Consider the following 16110-nt stretch of genomic DNA (forward strand, 5'->3'; position numbering starts at 1 on the left):
CTTCACTGTTACACCATTCACTCGGGCTTTAGCTAGGTAGTCATCCTTTAGCTTTTGATTCAGATTCGCCAGCTTTGACGATGTGTGTTTCTTTGAAAAACCAGACTGAGACATGGCCGACAAATACGTCTGGAAACAGGTTGGACAACAAAATCCAAATCTTCTAGTTTGGCCCCAATGTCGAGAGAACGCTTTCCTTTTACAAGATTTATATCTGACTTCTTTTCCATCACAGAGAAACACAGCACGCACATCAGTGCGGCCATGTTGTCGCAAATAATTATGCAATTTGCGCGCAAATCATATACATAATTATAATTATAATAACGGAAATAATTCGAACATTCACGTGACCATACAAGCTTTGTGCCGCTGATTAGCAGACTATATATAACCCAATATATAGTCTGCGTTGCAGGCTACGCTTAAGTCTTCTTGGTGGTATCTTCAAGGTGGTAACTTCTCTTCTATCTCTCGGTGGTAACTTCGTCTTCGACTGATTGCTTGATTGCCTCTAATCTCGCGCTTGCTATAGCTTCCAATTTCTTTGCTTGGAGGATAGCGATGTCGCGATCGTGCTGTACTCTTTATTTCGTTCTTTTCAATTCTTCCTCGGCTTCGCGCTGTTTGCGATCTTTTTCCTTCTCAGCAATAAGTCTATCGTTCACCAAGGGCCTTTGCTCTCTTGAGCTTGTCGACGTCACGCGTGATTGTAGCTTCCCAGAGGCACCTGGTTGAGAACGTTTTGAGTTCTTTGACTCGCCCGATCGAATTGACTGTGCATTCTTCAGCTGTGGCCCCGATGTTAGATCTAATTTGGATATTGCCTCTTGTATTGCAACTTCGGCGAGACTCATTAAGGTTTGACTCTCGACATGGGTATTTTCGGCCGATTCCGTAAAGTCGCCCCATCTGTCCAGCATAAACAGTTCGTCCAAATCACGCACGGACAATTCATAACGGACTTTTACAACTTTCAAAGTCCTTAGCGCCATTTCTAATTTCAAAAGGTCTTCCCTAGCTTCCCAGAGGCGCCTGGTTGAGAACGTTTTGAGTTCTTTGACTCGCCCAATTGAATTGATTGTGCATTCTTCAGCTGTGGCCCCGATGTTAGATCTAATTTGGATATCGCCTCTTGTAGTGCAACTTCGGCGAGACTCATTAAGGTTTGACTCTCGACACAGGTATTTTCGGCCAATTCCGTAAAGTCGCCCCATCTGTCCAGCATAAACAGTTCGTCCAAATCACACACGGACAATTCATAACCGACTTTTACAACTTTCAAAGTCCTTAGCGCCATTTCTAATTTCAAAAGGTCTTCCCTCGCGTCGTAAATTTCATGGATTGTTCTTTGGTATTATGGTACTATACGATGCTATGCCACTGAACATTGGTATGTTTCCAAGAGTAGACGGTAAGACCGTTTTATTCCATGGAATTATGCCGCTGATCACATTAAACCAAATGGAGGAACTTCAGAGACGGCACTGCTTCATTAAAGAAATATATCAACGAAGATTGTGAATGGATTTCTGAAGTAAATGAGTATGACATTACAGATGCAAGTGGTGCCTTCTTTATTAATGGGTATACAGAATATGGCACAGTCAAAGGTACAGCGAACAATGTCAAAGAAGCCATTTCCAATGTAAAACATAGCATTGAAGTTTGCCTGCGTGTATTAAAAAAAGCGTGCATAGTGATTGTACTTTTACATCAATCAAAGAAGCATGCAACAGATGTAAATCTTTACAGAATCATGGTTTTAAGTCCAATGTACAAGTTTTAAAGTGATACATGTATCTTCCGACCAAGCATCAGTACAACGAAAGGCCCACTCAGAGTTGAGCCAAGTGTCTGCTAAAGCCATTGACGATGTTGATTATGTCCAGTATGGTTTCGGTATGCTGCATTGCTGTAAGAATGCCATAACTTAAGCAAGGAATTACAGATTGACAAACATGTGTGATACATTTACTATTTCCATGTTAACTGCAATCCGAAATCTGAGGAAAGCAAAAAAATTAAAAAAATTATTCCAGCTGCAGTGTTTTCCTAGAAAGGTCGACATAGTGAGGAGTCGTGCTACCAGACTGTTTAAGAGAGCTTACAAGATATTGTCAATTCCACAAAGTATGTGCTTGTGACATTGGTATTTGAACAATATAGAACATATGCTGTGAAAGCAAAAACATACTCACTTATTGGAAGACCATTGTATATAACTACCAATTCCAATGGAGATTTCTTGTTGCAGGTAAATAAGATGTAAAAATACATTGAAAAGTCATGTTTACCTGTAATTGAAGAGAGGTTTAAGAAGTTTAGAAATAAATACAAATGGATGTTAAAAATTTAGTTAGTCTGGTTAAGATGATGAATGTTTAAAATTTAGTTAATCTGGTCTGTTAGTCAAATATAACAAGTAATATAGCAATACAGTCTACATTTTGTTCCCTAAAACTTAGTTAATCAAAATTATAAATCTTTTGGCTGATGCTGAGTTTGAAGTTGTGGTTATGGGAAATCATCACAATCCTACAAAATGCATTTCTCTTGGAAAGTGGGATGAACCAGGTAAGCATACTTTGCTTTTACACATATTGGTCAGGAGTTTTTCTTAATTTGGTGGATCATACACCCTAAAAGAACAAACTATTTCACTCATAGTATATTGAAAGCCCACATTACATTGCTAGGCATAACTTACAGTCGCTGCCCTTTCTAAAAGTTCTACAAATAATCTACAAAGAATTTGACCAAACAATGATTTTATTAAAACCTAACTTGACAAGCTCAGCTGACGAAAATAATGTTACAACATCAAAAGCATCCTTCAGTCATCCAGCTGGATTGAATGTCATGGTTTGTCGTGACCAAAAGAAGGAGATATGTTTCATTGCTGATCAAGGCAGCCATGTTGTTACTTGTTCGCTTTATTACTGGTATTAAAACCATCAATGGTCGCAAATATGTAGGAACACTGAAAATACATCCTGTACCAGAGAAGTGGAGACCCGAGAGACTAACAGTTATTGATTCCACAATCTTGGCAATAACAGCAGGCACAGAATTTAATTCAGTTCGACTTGACGAGTCCCTGTTGAATGGTCAGTTAATTACCATTGTGAATACCTTGCAATCACCTAGAGGACTTTGTTTTCACCCCAGACCATCAAACTCTATTTTGTCATGGCTATCTTTAGAACAGGGAATAGAGGAAGGGAACGGGGAAGGGAACGGTTGGGGAATGACCGGGGAATGGTCGGGGAATGACCGGGGAATGACCAGGGGGGTTGACACATATAGCTAATAAAGATGAATTAAAACTTAGGGTAAAGAAGTCCACGGTAACATTTCACCAAATTCGCCTCACATATGCATTTCATTTCAACAATAGAAAAATTTGATAATATCAGGTCCCATAAAACAAAAAGCCAGTTCAGCTTATGAATTATAGTTTTTACTAGAGCTATAATAGAGCTTATATATTACTTAGAGCTATACTAGAGAATTCCCTTATTTAATTACACAACAAGTATATACCGCAGATTTTTATTCGAGTTGGACTCAGTTATATCCGGAAGGCCGAAACAAACCGGACGCGGTTCGACAACTGAATACGATTTTTCGATTTTCACTGAAAGATTAGTTTGATTGCGATTCACGGTTTTGCGTTGCAACATCTTGAATTATTTGGTCTTTGTATTTTTAAATTTCCTTTCATGGACGTTCTTATTTATATACTTAAAATATTCTAAAATTGCATCACACTGCCGAATCGCGTTCGGTGTGTGTTGGTCTATAGACAAAGAACATTGTCGTCTAGCAATCCGGTTGCAAAGTCAGTTCCTTTCTATAACATAACATTTCTAATATCAACCAAAGTCAAACTATTTGTAATCTTTTAACAATATCCTCACATGTTACCAAAACCTGACTTTCCTAGCGCAACCACTTATCCATGGCCTTCTGAAATTCCTCATAGCAAGTATGAACAGTTGCAATAATGAGAATCATTAGACACATCTTTGCCTCAGGAAGAATCTTATTTCTTGTAGCTTCGAGGCACCGGACTTCTAGTTTGCATTAGGAAGAGAAGAAGAACTGGTCCAAAACTGCACCAAGTCATTTAATGTCACCTCATGCGATAATTCTAGGAGAAATATAGATTTAAAACTGTCATATTTTATAGCATATTTGTAGTTTTCTAGCAGTAGAACTTGAAACGTATAATTTTCGCACCTCTTTCATCCAACTCAGAAATATACATATCAAAAAATGACTTTGCCCGATTGTTCTCCTCATTGTCAGTCATGTCATATAAGATACGCTTGCACAATTTGATGAACTGATCACGTCTACCTCAGGAAAAGGAACACTCTGCAAAGAAATAGCAGTGTGAGTAATTTACAAGCTCACTACCTTATTTATTATCGATATAAGCTGAAGAAGGTAAGTTTGGATGGTCTACTTTAGACACAGAAAGAAGTATCAGGATGCATATTTAACCGGCAGAATGCTGTTTTCAGGTCAAATAAAAATTTCAAAGGTAACCAACTTTTCAATTAATGCTGGCCATCTATTGAGAACATCCAGACAGGTAGTTCCCAATACACCAGCACTGTCCAGTGCAGGGATTCTTTTGGTTATAACTTTGTTCATCAAGCAGCACATATGCTATATTTCTTGTGGTTGGTGTTACTGTTAGGTGTGGGTATTCAGACAAAGTTAAGATGTCAGTTAAATCCAGTGAGCTACCAGGTGTGGTGAATTCAGAGAGCTGCTCTACATCATAGCTAGCAAGCTATTCAAAGTTGATGCATTTACAAACCTTGGTTTATATAGTGATCAACAATTTTTTTAGATTTTGGATTACCTAAATTTAGATTACCTATAATAATTTTAGATTACCTATAGTTCTATTTCTTTTTTTTTTTTAATTGTAAAGTGCTATTGAGCTTAACAGAAATGGCTATATAAATCCATACTGTTATTATTACTATTATTCTAACCTTATAGTGTTGCAAAACTTCTTGAGGGATACATGCCATTCCAACAGCAACTTTTCTGCCAGTTCCATCGTGCCCCTGGTCGAATTCAATAAGCATGAGGCGTTGGAACTTGTCGAATCGTTAAAAAATGCCTCGCTTGACTCAAAACATGATAAGGCCAACTATTTTCGTCTGGTTTACAAAACATTACGCGGAAAATTAGATCGGACAGTCGCCCAGTTCCAAGCTCTGTTGTTGCCTTTCTTAGGCGATGAGGATTATGAGAAAATTTTAAATGTTGTGTCCAAGGCAGAGAAACATGAGATTGTGATAGTCAATGTCTACAATTTAATGAGATCCGTCCCTGACGGTGGTAACCATATCCTCCTGCTAATGGTGGCAGGTGATTCTATTGTGGTAGACAAGGTCATTTCCAGGTGAACTGTTGGATGCAAAAGCAAGGACGACTGGGGTCCGGGCGTGGTCATCCAACTCTCGAAATTCAACAACCCACAGAGCAGGGACCACCAAGTTAAACATTTGTCGCTTACACCCAAACTTTATTGACTGTGTGTTGGTGCGTTAGCATATCAATATATTTACATATGTCTGTATTGTATTATGAAAGAATGTGTCCTTATTTGCATGTAAGTGTGTTATTGAAAATGCAACAAAAATAAAAAACAAAAGCAAAAAAACCGGGCTTGTTGCGGCTGTTTTTGTCAAGTCACCTTATGGAGAGTGATGGTTCTGAAAAAGGAAACTCCTTCAAAAACCTTCCCCTGGTTAATTTACTGGGTCAGAATGGTCGCCCCTCCACTAACAGTGGTTTGTTATTTTCCCCATATATAGCTGGGTGACCCAGCAGCTACTTTGTTATTTCGTGATCCTTGTTCTTTTCATGCTGGGGAGCTCCATAACTACTGTGCACAGTGGGAATTAATGGTGGGTGAGCACCCGACTATAAAACAAAAACAGGTCTTACAGTGGATAAGAGAGGTGTCGATTTTTCCGCATTTCCGACATTTTTCGAGAGTGTTTTAATTAAGGGTCAGGTATGTGATTCCCAGCAACCTTTCTGGTCGGCATGTTAGGGTGTGTTCCCCTACCTCATCTTGTAATGCCTCTCACAATCGAAAAACCATGGTTATGCCACAATGCTCACTTTTTGAATCTGTGGATAGTAGATCATCCATTCAAACTGGATCACTTGGCTGATTTACCTTGATATGTCCACCGTGGCTGTCCCTGCGATTTCGACAGGACATGAAGATAATGTAGTATTCGTTCTAACATGTAACTTTTTTATATATTTTATTTTGTTGGCTTACTGTTAAAAACGTTGTCGGATATGAAGCCAATGATGAAAACCTAGTCCTTTACACTAACATTTGAATTGCTAATTAATACATGTTGCTATGGGAGCAACATCTGGCTCCTCTAAGAGTCCTCTATACTCTTACAACTACTATATATTGATCAAATATTTTTGTTTTGTTTTTTGTCTATAATAAAATGATTCCTAAAGTAAATTTGGTTCTCCGACAGGGAAGTCCCCTTGATTATCATTATTTTTTAGTAACAAAACTAACTTAGAAATAGGTCGATATAGTTCTGACGAACAAGTCTTCACACAGGCTGAACGAACCAAACCCTTGGAATCAGGGTAAACCACCAAGATTACATCCCTACACATATATTTCTTTTAATTTGATTCCACTTTGACGTTTTCTGCAAACCAAGAATGAATTCTTTATGCCAATGTGACCAAAACAAATTCGCAAGATACTGGACCCTTCTCCAACGTTTGCGCAGGTACATATCCGCTCATTGAAAGCAGGGTTTCTTTTCCAAGTAATACGCCAATTGGTGTCATTTCTTAGCAGTCTACCTTGGATCTCATCGTGTTTCATTTCTTGCAAAGCCAATTTCAACTCTTTTCCGCTCCTACCAAATTAGTTTCGTGATCAGATCTGATCTCACATACTGGTCCTCTTCAAGCAATAAATCTCCTCAGTGCATTCTGTCTTGAGAGATACAGCTGCTTCAATATGGACCGCTCTACTTGACATACATGTGAAAATTACTGCTTATCTTTTTGCTTCTTTCCTTCCATCTTTAACCACAAATGGGCCGAAATAGTCTACAAAAGGTAAAAGGCAGTGCAGGTGAAATTTGTTCCGTGGGAAGATCAGCCATCTTTTGATCATAAACACTTGCCCGTAGTAGTCTACATTTGATACAGCAGAGTTACCATTTATGATCCAATATCGATTACGAAGTTCGTTCATCGTCAAACCACGATCTGTATTTTCATGTGCATGTCAGATGATCAAGTCAGTGAAGTGACCTTTCCTTGGAGTAATAATTGGGTGCTGGATTTCTTCTTCTAGTTCTTCCAATCTCTGCAAACACCCACCAACTCGCAATAGCCAGTTTTGGTCGAGAAATGGATCTAATCGGCACAACTGACTAGACCGTTTCACTCTGGAATTTTGTACTGCACCACACACGTCTTCCTTTGTTCTACTCTTCGACCCGAGGATTTCTATCTCTTCGTAAAACGTCTCCTTGGATTAATTTCAGGATGGATGTTTCTGCTCTTTCTAATTCTTGCAGAGAAATTGGTTGAATCTTGCTATTCCAAGCGTTCACTGTCGTCGGTACAGAAGGTCGATGTGCTGGGAACTTCATTCTTAGTAACCATGCAATTATTTTCTTCAGCCGATGCCAACCGGAAATACCAGCAAGTTGCTGCAACAGACCTTTGCGTTGAATTTCCTCACTTACACTAGCAAAGCATATGTTAGGTGGTTGATCACAAGCAGCAGGGAGGTTGAGGTTTATTGGACAATTTGGCCAATCAATCTCAGGCTTCCGTAGGAAACTTGGTCCGTTGATCCATCTTCTTTGCTCAAGAAACTGTTTCCTGCTAAGAATTCGAGACGCATCGTCTGCTGGAATCATTTTACTCTCAATGTAGCGCCACTAGGCAGGAATCGTAATTTTCGCGGATCGTTTGCACAAAATTTGCCACAAAGATCGGAAAACGCTTCGTCTCGTTTTTGATATACTGTAGAACAGTTGAACTGTCTTTCCAAAACAATTCTTTATCCAGTTGCCAGTCCAATTCTTTGATAAGCATATTTCTAACCCTAACAGATGTGGCTGCTGTTAGCTTCAAACAAGGAATAGTTGAACCTTTTGCTGGGGCAACTCTAGACTTTCCCAGTAAAAAGGCTACATTTAATTTCTCCTTGTTCGCTCTCCAAATGCAAGTAAGAAATCTGTCCATAACCGTCAGAGCTGGCATCGGAAAAATGGTGTAGTTGTCAAGACTTCACGTTTCCAAAGTTGTCTGGCTTCACACATTGTGGCATCTGAAATCCTTGTAACAATAAAAGTTCTTTGCGCCACCTTTCATATCTCATCCGATATACATCAGAGATAAACATCATCCCAGTCTAACCTTTCTTTACAGAGATTCTGCAGAATCTTCTTACCCGCAAGCACAAAGGGGGCGGCCATACTCAAAGGATCATAAATTGAGCTAAGTGTAGCCAAAATTCCTCTTAGTGTCAGCGTTTTATCTTTAAGGACAATTCGAAATCCAAACATATCTGATTCCACCAGCCAGTCTACACCAAGTACCCATTCGAGAGGAATATGTTCATTGTGTAGCTCAAATAGTTTGGCGTGGTTCGTTATGTGCTTTTCTGGGAGAAGAGCACGCCAAAAATATGAACATTCATCTGGTATTCTTCTACTTCCTTGGAAAGGTCACCCTCAGGCCACCACAAGAATCTAAGAAAATCCTAATGGTTTTCTGGCACTCGAACTTCGTAGAACATTGCCTCTCTATCGGCGGTAAAGGCCACTGGAGACTGCCGAAACCTAACAGGACTCCAACTAATGAACTACTCAGATCTGGTCCTTGGATCAACTTATCGTCCCGGGATTGCCCATGGTATTTTGCGCTGCAGTCGAAAACTACTCTAACTTTCTTTTTTACATAGCAATTGCTTTAACATTTGCAATTAACTTCAGGGGAACGAATGATTGGCATACCCCCAAATGAACCATTTCGTCAAAATGTTCCGTCGCAAATGATGTGGGCATTCATTACGTTTTCAGCCTTGTTCTGTTGGCTCTTTTTGTCTTTCTTGGTCTTCTCGTTCTGTTGGCTCCTTTTGTCTTTCTTTGCCTCCTCGTTCTGGTTGGCTCTTACAGACACATTGCAGCTACTTTGAATTTCAAAGGTGTCAGTTTTTTTTACTCACCCTGTACAGTAGAATCATCATTAATCATACAGTAAACAGTCAATATTATAGAACCATATAAGCAAAAAGTCAATATTATAGAACCTTAATTGTATCAATATCATGAAACCATGTAAGCAAACAGTCAATATTATAGAATCATGTAAGCAAATAGTCAATATTATAGAACCATGTAAGCAAACAGTCAATATTATAGAATCATGTAAGCAAACAGTCAATGTTATAGAATCGTGTGTCAATATTATGAAATCATGCAAACAAACGGTCAATATTATAGAATCATGTGAGCTGTATGAAGTTCATTTAAAACATTCGGTCAAAAGATCTTTTATAGCTGGCAGATTATCAGAATTGTCCACCAATTCCTTTTCTGGTTGTTTGCCTTTGCCAAACTGTGTGCTTTCTTCCATTGTTGAAGTTGTCCCCATTTGGAAGCCATAGATATTTAACGTTAATTGCTCATAATTGATCGTGTCCATTTTAAAGTGCCTATGAAACGAAATTTTTGTCTGCGACTTTATACCTTATTATGACACTTTTTGATAGGAGGAATCTCGTGGTATAATTTTTTTTTTAAACTGCGGGAAATTTGTCTTTTTTTTGCCTAAAGTGACATGGAATTTTCCAAAGGACTGGGAACTAGAAATAACAGCTTGTGACGTCACACGTTAGAGTTGTTTTTCACAAAGTTGTTTTGACTCAAAATGTTAGCACTTTTAAATGACTTTCTACGACTTTGGCAAGTAAATTTCTATGATGTCCGATCTCGATTCGACTTCTGACATACCAAATAGTGAGAGTAACGCTGCAAGCGATGATTCTGAAAATGAATACGTCTTTTCTGGCGAGTATTTACCTTACCAAAACAAGCCATTGGCAAGCGAAAGTGAGTCTAGTTCGCAAGACGTCGATGAACCAGACGAAGATGGGCTTTCCGTTGAGATTTTGAGACAACGTTATGAAAAATAAGTGCCTGTGGACAAATGGTAAGTCTTTAAGAGCTTTTGTATTTCATTTCATTTATTTGTATCTGTAGATGCTAGATTTCATTAACTAGTCGTGATCAACTCGTTCTTGTAGATATTTATTTCATATCAATCAATCCTCACATAGTGTACGGTTTCTACAAATTTACAAAGGTAAATACAAATATTACATAGCTTACAAATATTAAACAATCACTCTTATAATCAATATAACTTACAATCACTCTGACGTTATCCAACTTTACTCTGCATCGTAGAATATCTTAGTATTTTGTACGTCTACATCTACATGTTTTTAGCCTTAGCTTCTTAGTCATCTTCACCCCTGTATAAGGGTCCTGTCAGTTTTATAGCTTATTACGTATTCTAATCTTAATACTCTATTCTTATGCTAATTTCTAATTAACGGAAGTTACAGTATCTTTGATAACCGTCGAAAATCGTTTTGGGTTGAATGGGTTCTGCTTTACTTTACAGGTGTATATGTGGGAATTGCAATGACCTACATCTTGTTGGTGCAAGAGAATATCGTTGTTGTCGCGAGGTCATTGAATGCGTTGCGAAATTTACGTTTATTGGACAGAACGCTCGTTGCATAACAGATCATGATGATTTCAGTTCACTAATGAATAGAACTGTTCTTCTCGAAGTGGCCCCATTACTGAGGAATAAGGATGGAAAATGATACAGAAGACAACCTGGTAACACAGAGCACCAGTAAGTTTGATTTTGCAATTTTTAGTTTATAAATGACTTTATTTTATAAAACCTTCTTATCACTTATGACAAATTGGGAGTTCTCCCATAGTCCCATTGTTTCAGACCATAGCACCCTTTCTGTCATGTTTTCAGCCATATGTACCGTTTATAACATGTATATACTTATAATTATAAATTAAATAGTTGAAGATTTATATGCTTTCAATTGTAGGTTTGCTCGAGCAGTCGGCTATCGATGGCTGGCCAAAGTGGCTATTTGGCTACATGGGTTGGGAGAACACCAGGCCACTGCTTGCTTGCTTGTACCACAAATTAAGAAGTGAATATTTTAGTAATCAGGTGCAAGGATATCAATCAGGGCAAGAACGAGCAAATACTACATAACAAACTATTGATACACTATGCAAACTGTTATGTATGATCCTAGGTACCATGTAAACCAACTCAAAATTTAGATAGTTTTTTATGTCAACTATACACTCTACATGCTTATATTTGTATCAAAGCTCCAGGGTACAGTGCTGGTATGTACCTGGGACTGTATAAAAAGGGTATATTTTAAATGACCTATTTTTTAATGAACAAAACAAAATTTTATTTTGGGTCAATTCTACTAGTTTGGACAATGACCACTTTGCAGGTGGTTGTGCTAGCCTTCCAGCCTCAGCCTCTTCAAGTTTCCTTTTACATGTTGCTTGCTCTTGGGCTAAAAAATATTTACCACAGATCATCAATAAATTTTTAACTGATAAATAAAGCCTTAAACTTTATGGTCTTATAAACCATTGCAGTCTATTGCCTATCACCCTCCACTCTGACTATCTACCAGGACTAGGACAGGGATTTCTACTGACTAGTGTGTTAGTGCATGTTGAGTTTTAAGTTTCTCTTACCTGATGGATAAAGTTCAACAACTTGCTGTTTTCTTTTCTCATGATCTTGCACAGCATCAACCTTTGATTTTCTGTCTGCAAATTGTGTGTTGAGTGCTGCTGGAACCTTTGCCAAATATTTATTTCTTATTTTGGTCAGGTCTGCCTTGCTCAAAGTGAGTAGAACTTCTTTGATGCAAGTAACATATTCTTAAAAATATTAAAATGAAAAAGATATTACTATATTATCCTAAATGTTAGGATGTAACAATTATCATGCACTAAAAATTAATAAGCATAACTCACCATATGTTGGTGGCACTTTCACTTCTCTGACAACTTCATCACCCAGCTTGAATTTGGGGTATGTGACATCGACATAGGCATTTCCATCTTTTGATGTTTGACTTTTCCGATTAATATTCTCATTGAAATGTAAACTTGCTAGGATATGTCTGAAACAAAATTATACAATTACAACATGCATGCATACATAGAGTAAGCAAAACTAGGTTTATATCATAATATAAAACAGTTATAGAATAAATGTATAGTCTTTCTCTTACCTACAATATGTTCCAAACCATGAAAAACAAAGCATTTTTGGGTGCCATTGGTTTAAGGTAGAATGGAACCCTTTAAGAGCACTGGTCTGTGCATCTGGGGACAATTGCTGTATGTCATTTAACACAGTTTTCTTCATAAGAATGCCCTGCAGTTTGTCATATGCTTTTGTACCTGATAAATAATGAAAATATCACTATAGATATATATACTGTACAACTGGCTATCACTTGTTTGATGCTTTACTCTTGCCACATAAATCACTCATTTATTCAAGAGAGATTTTAGTGGCGACAGGCACACAGTGCTCTATGTGGTTATACCAGTATCCATCTTTCAATTTTAATATATCAATTTCATCCTAAACTTACCAACTTTGATCCATTTTCTCTTCTCAATCTCACCATGAGCACATTTTGGAAAAAGATGGTCGGGATGGTCCTCATGCTTGTTTGCTATGTGCTGCATTAAGGACTTCCACTTTGCAAGAATCAGGCTCTTAAAACATCTAACAGTTGATGTTGAACAGACACCGCAGAAATTGGTGTTGGAAGTCAAATATCTCATCAGTTGCTCACATTTGAATCCTAGTATTCAGAAACTGCTGTCAAAGAAAATACTATCAAATAAGTTGAAAACAAGTTCAATTTTTCTTCCAATATCGGTTTTGGAAACTTTTGAAGGCTCTTCGTATGCATCTGCCACTGTAAAATGGCCATTTTGAGACATTTTCAGATGATTTGTTTTTGCTGTGTGCAAGCTTCAAATCTTTTGTGCAAGAGATATTTTGTTGAGTATTTATAAATCTTTTAGCTTGCCGAATTTAAAGTCTAAGTATTGAGAATTACGGCTAAGTCTACCAATTTCCGCGGTGTCTGTTGAACACCAATATATGTGATTGCATACACCTTTCGTCCAATCCTTGATTTTTTCACAGCCTTTCGTTTTACTGGCAGCAAGCATTTTTTTAACAAGACCTTTGGCAACATGCCATTGGTCAAAAAAATGCTTGATTGCAGGGTGTGTCTCTCTTATATACTTGACAATCCCTTTGTGCCGATCTGAAATGAAGACAGGTATTGTCAATCCTGCAGCTGTCATGAGGAAGTCGAAACATCTCTTGCAACCATCCAACTCCATTGCGTTGCTGCTACCAGATTGGTTAGCCTAAAAAAAATTAAACTTTATTATGCATCATTGGTCATCATTACAGTTTGGCACAATTTTTTGGGTACACCAATAAATTTCACTAACAAAACCATGACCATCATAACAATGGCTAATAATAAACATGACAGCCAACCAATCTTAAATACTATACTTCTACAATAGCATTATTTACTCACCTGTAACAATTCAAAATGGACAATTTTCATCAAGGTACGACAGAACATTGTGTACACTCCATATTTTGCGGAATGGCCCATGGAGTCGAACCTCCCATCCCCACTCCACACACTATCTTTAACAGACTTTAATGACTGTACCAGATTAGCTTGGTAGGACTCCTAGTAATGAACAATGCTTGGCAAAATAAATTTGCGTTGGTGGTAAAAAAAGGTTCTTGAGTAGGATGCCAAACCAAAATGCCAAAAAACAAGAAGAACCTTGCTGATAGAAGCGCCAGCCATTAATGTTGCAAAGCTCAAGAGAATGTTTCCCGCTGGATATCTGCCTAGTATAAATGGTTGGCTCCTCCATCGGTATGGTTTTCCAATGACAATTTGAGCATTGCTGCTCAACAGTGACCATAGTACCATTTTGTTCCATTCACACTTCCTGTTTCTCTGTCTTGCATTTAAAACAAAAAAGAGAAAATAAAGCAAAAAGGGAATGGTAAAAAACAATAAATTTTGGCTCATTAACTGATGTTGAAGTTGCATCGACACTAAAAAAGATAAGTTGTGCAGAATAAATTAGAAGTATGCAAGGTGATGTAAGAATGAAGTCCTCTCAGTATAGTGTTATAATAGATCTAACAAATAATATTAGCAGGCAATGTTTAATATATATACAGTACTGTGCAAAAGTTTTAGGCCCCCAGTCAAATTGTCACTTGTTAGTAAAATTCATGGTATTGCAAGACATGCTTGGTAGAAAGACTTGTAGTGGTCTTGCACTTGGTACAGCTACCATGAGAGACCATTATTGCGGCACAATGCCCACTCATTGACCTAACAAGCTTGTTTGTTACATCTGGATCAACAGCCTCACGTGATGCAAAATGGTCTCTTTCATTCTTCCAGATGTCGAGATGGTCTTCTATCTGACCTCTTCCTCACTTATTCCCAAAAATGTTCAATGAGGTTTACATCAGCAATCTCTTATAGCCCTTGGCTGGTCAATATCTCTTTCAGGCTTTCTTCTGAATGACATGGTGCCCCATCTTACTGGAAGATATAATCTCCACCACAAAGCCATCTCATCTATTAGGAAAGTTCTAGATACAAGCCAAACATGCTATTTTCCGTATCTAGTCGAAAATTTACGATCTTGGGACTTTCTAAAAGGTGGAGAGAGCTTTGCGGTTGAGACTTTATCTTTGAACAAGATAAAGCACCATGTTACAGAGAAAAAAACCCCACAGAAAGAAATATCAATCAGTTCAGGGTAACGAAAGAATTCTGACCTAAACCTGTTCGAATATCTCTGGGAATAAGTGAAGAAGAGGTAAGATAGAAGACCATCTCGACATCTGGAAGAATCAAAGAGACCATCTTCACATCACGTGAGGCTGTTGATCCAGATGTAAGAAACAAGCTTGTTAGGTCAATGACTGGGCATTGTGCCGCAATAATGGTCTCTCATGGTGGCTGTACCAAGTGCAAGACCACTACAAGTCTTTCTACCTAGCATGTCTTGCAATGCCATGAATTTTACTAACAAGTGACAATTTGACTGGGGGTCTAAAACTTTTGCACAGTACTGTATATATATTAAACATTGCCTGCTAATATTATTTGTTAGATCTATTATAACACTATACTGAGAGGACTTCATTCTTACATCACCTTGCATACTTCTAATTTATTCTGCACAACTTTTGCATAGTACTGTATATATATACATATACCGTATAACATTTCTTGATTCTTCATTTTCTGGGACCTCATCATCGCCATTATCATCTCTATCCTCATTTGATGGCTCCCAATCTCCTTCAGTATGTTTAAATTCTTCATCATCATAACTATCATCAGTGCCAGGATCATTTTCGACTTGCAACTGACCAATCTTAACAGTTTGTTTTCTTACTTTCTGTAAAAAAATTAGTAGTACATACCTATGTAAAGGGCATATCTATATAATGTTTATCAATATACTTTGTCTTTAGAAATACCCCTAGCAAGTATACATGAATTTCATTTAGAAATATATTTCAGCTGTTTCCAATATATAAAAAAATTGTCTAACATAAAAACAAACACAACATGAAGACACACTTACATTTACTAAGCACTTGTTAGTTTTTTCCAGCTGTTGCACCTTCAGCTTTAGTTTCTTGCAAGTTTGCCTTTACGCAATTCCCCGGAAGTCGGAGTTATGCTAATTGTCGTTTCGATGGGAGCTGTAGTGGGTTGTTGATTTATAGTGTTCGCAGTGGTTTGATCAACAATTTCAATACTTTCAACTTTACAATAAATAGAATCTTTAAAAAAATACATGAACTACCAAATATTTACTTAAGTAGATT

At 37.7% G+C, this 16110-nt stretch overlaps 1 protein-coding gene and 1 pseudogene across 1 annotated transcript; one reads left to right on the top strand and one right to left on the bottom strand.

Annotated features, from left to right (window-relative positions):
- The first annotated feature begins 10030 nt into the window (after nt 1-10030).
- Nucleotides 10031-11364, top strand: LOC114527723 (annotated as a pseudogene).
- A 97-nt stretch (nt 11365-11461) lies between these two features.
- On the bottom strand, nt 11462-13379 carry LOC114527724. Its single transcript, XM_028549421.1, has 7 exons — nt 13280-13379; nt 12788-12922; nt 12419-12590; nt 12159-12307; nt 11874-12062; nt 11595-11686; nt 11462-11518 (listed from the first exon to the last, which is right to left on the bottom strand). Exons 1-7 carry the CDS (start codon nt 13377-13379, stop codon nt 11462-11464), a joined length of 894 nt encoding a protein of 297 aa, XP_028405222.1.
- Nucleotides 13380-16110: the final 2731 nt, after the last annotated feature.

Source organism: Dendronephthya gigantea, unplaced genomic scaffold (assembly GCF_004324835.1).
Source record: "Dendronephthya gigantea isolate DGI-Jeju-01 unplaced genomic scaffold, DenGig_1.0 000046F, whole genome shotgun sequence".
Lineage (NCBI taxonomy): Eukaryota > Metazoa > Cnidaria > Anthozoa > Malacalcyonacea > Nephtheidae > Dendronephthya > Dendronephthya gigantea.

Coding starts and splice junctions, on each gene's coding strand:
- LOC114527724 (XM_028549421.1), bottom strand. CDS start 13,379: ATGCTTGCTGCCAGTAAAACGAAAGGCTGTGAAAAAATCAAGGATTGG. Junction 12,063..12,158: donor GAAAGTGCCACCAACATATG/GTGAGTTATGCT, acceptor AATATTTTTAAG/AATATGTTACTTGCATCAAA. Junction 11,519..11,594: donor AGTGGTCATTGTCCAAACTA/GTAGAATTGACC, acceptor CTTTTTATACAG/TCCCAGGTACATACCAGCAC.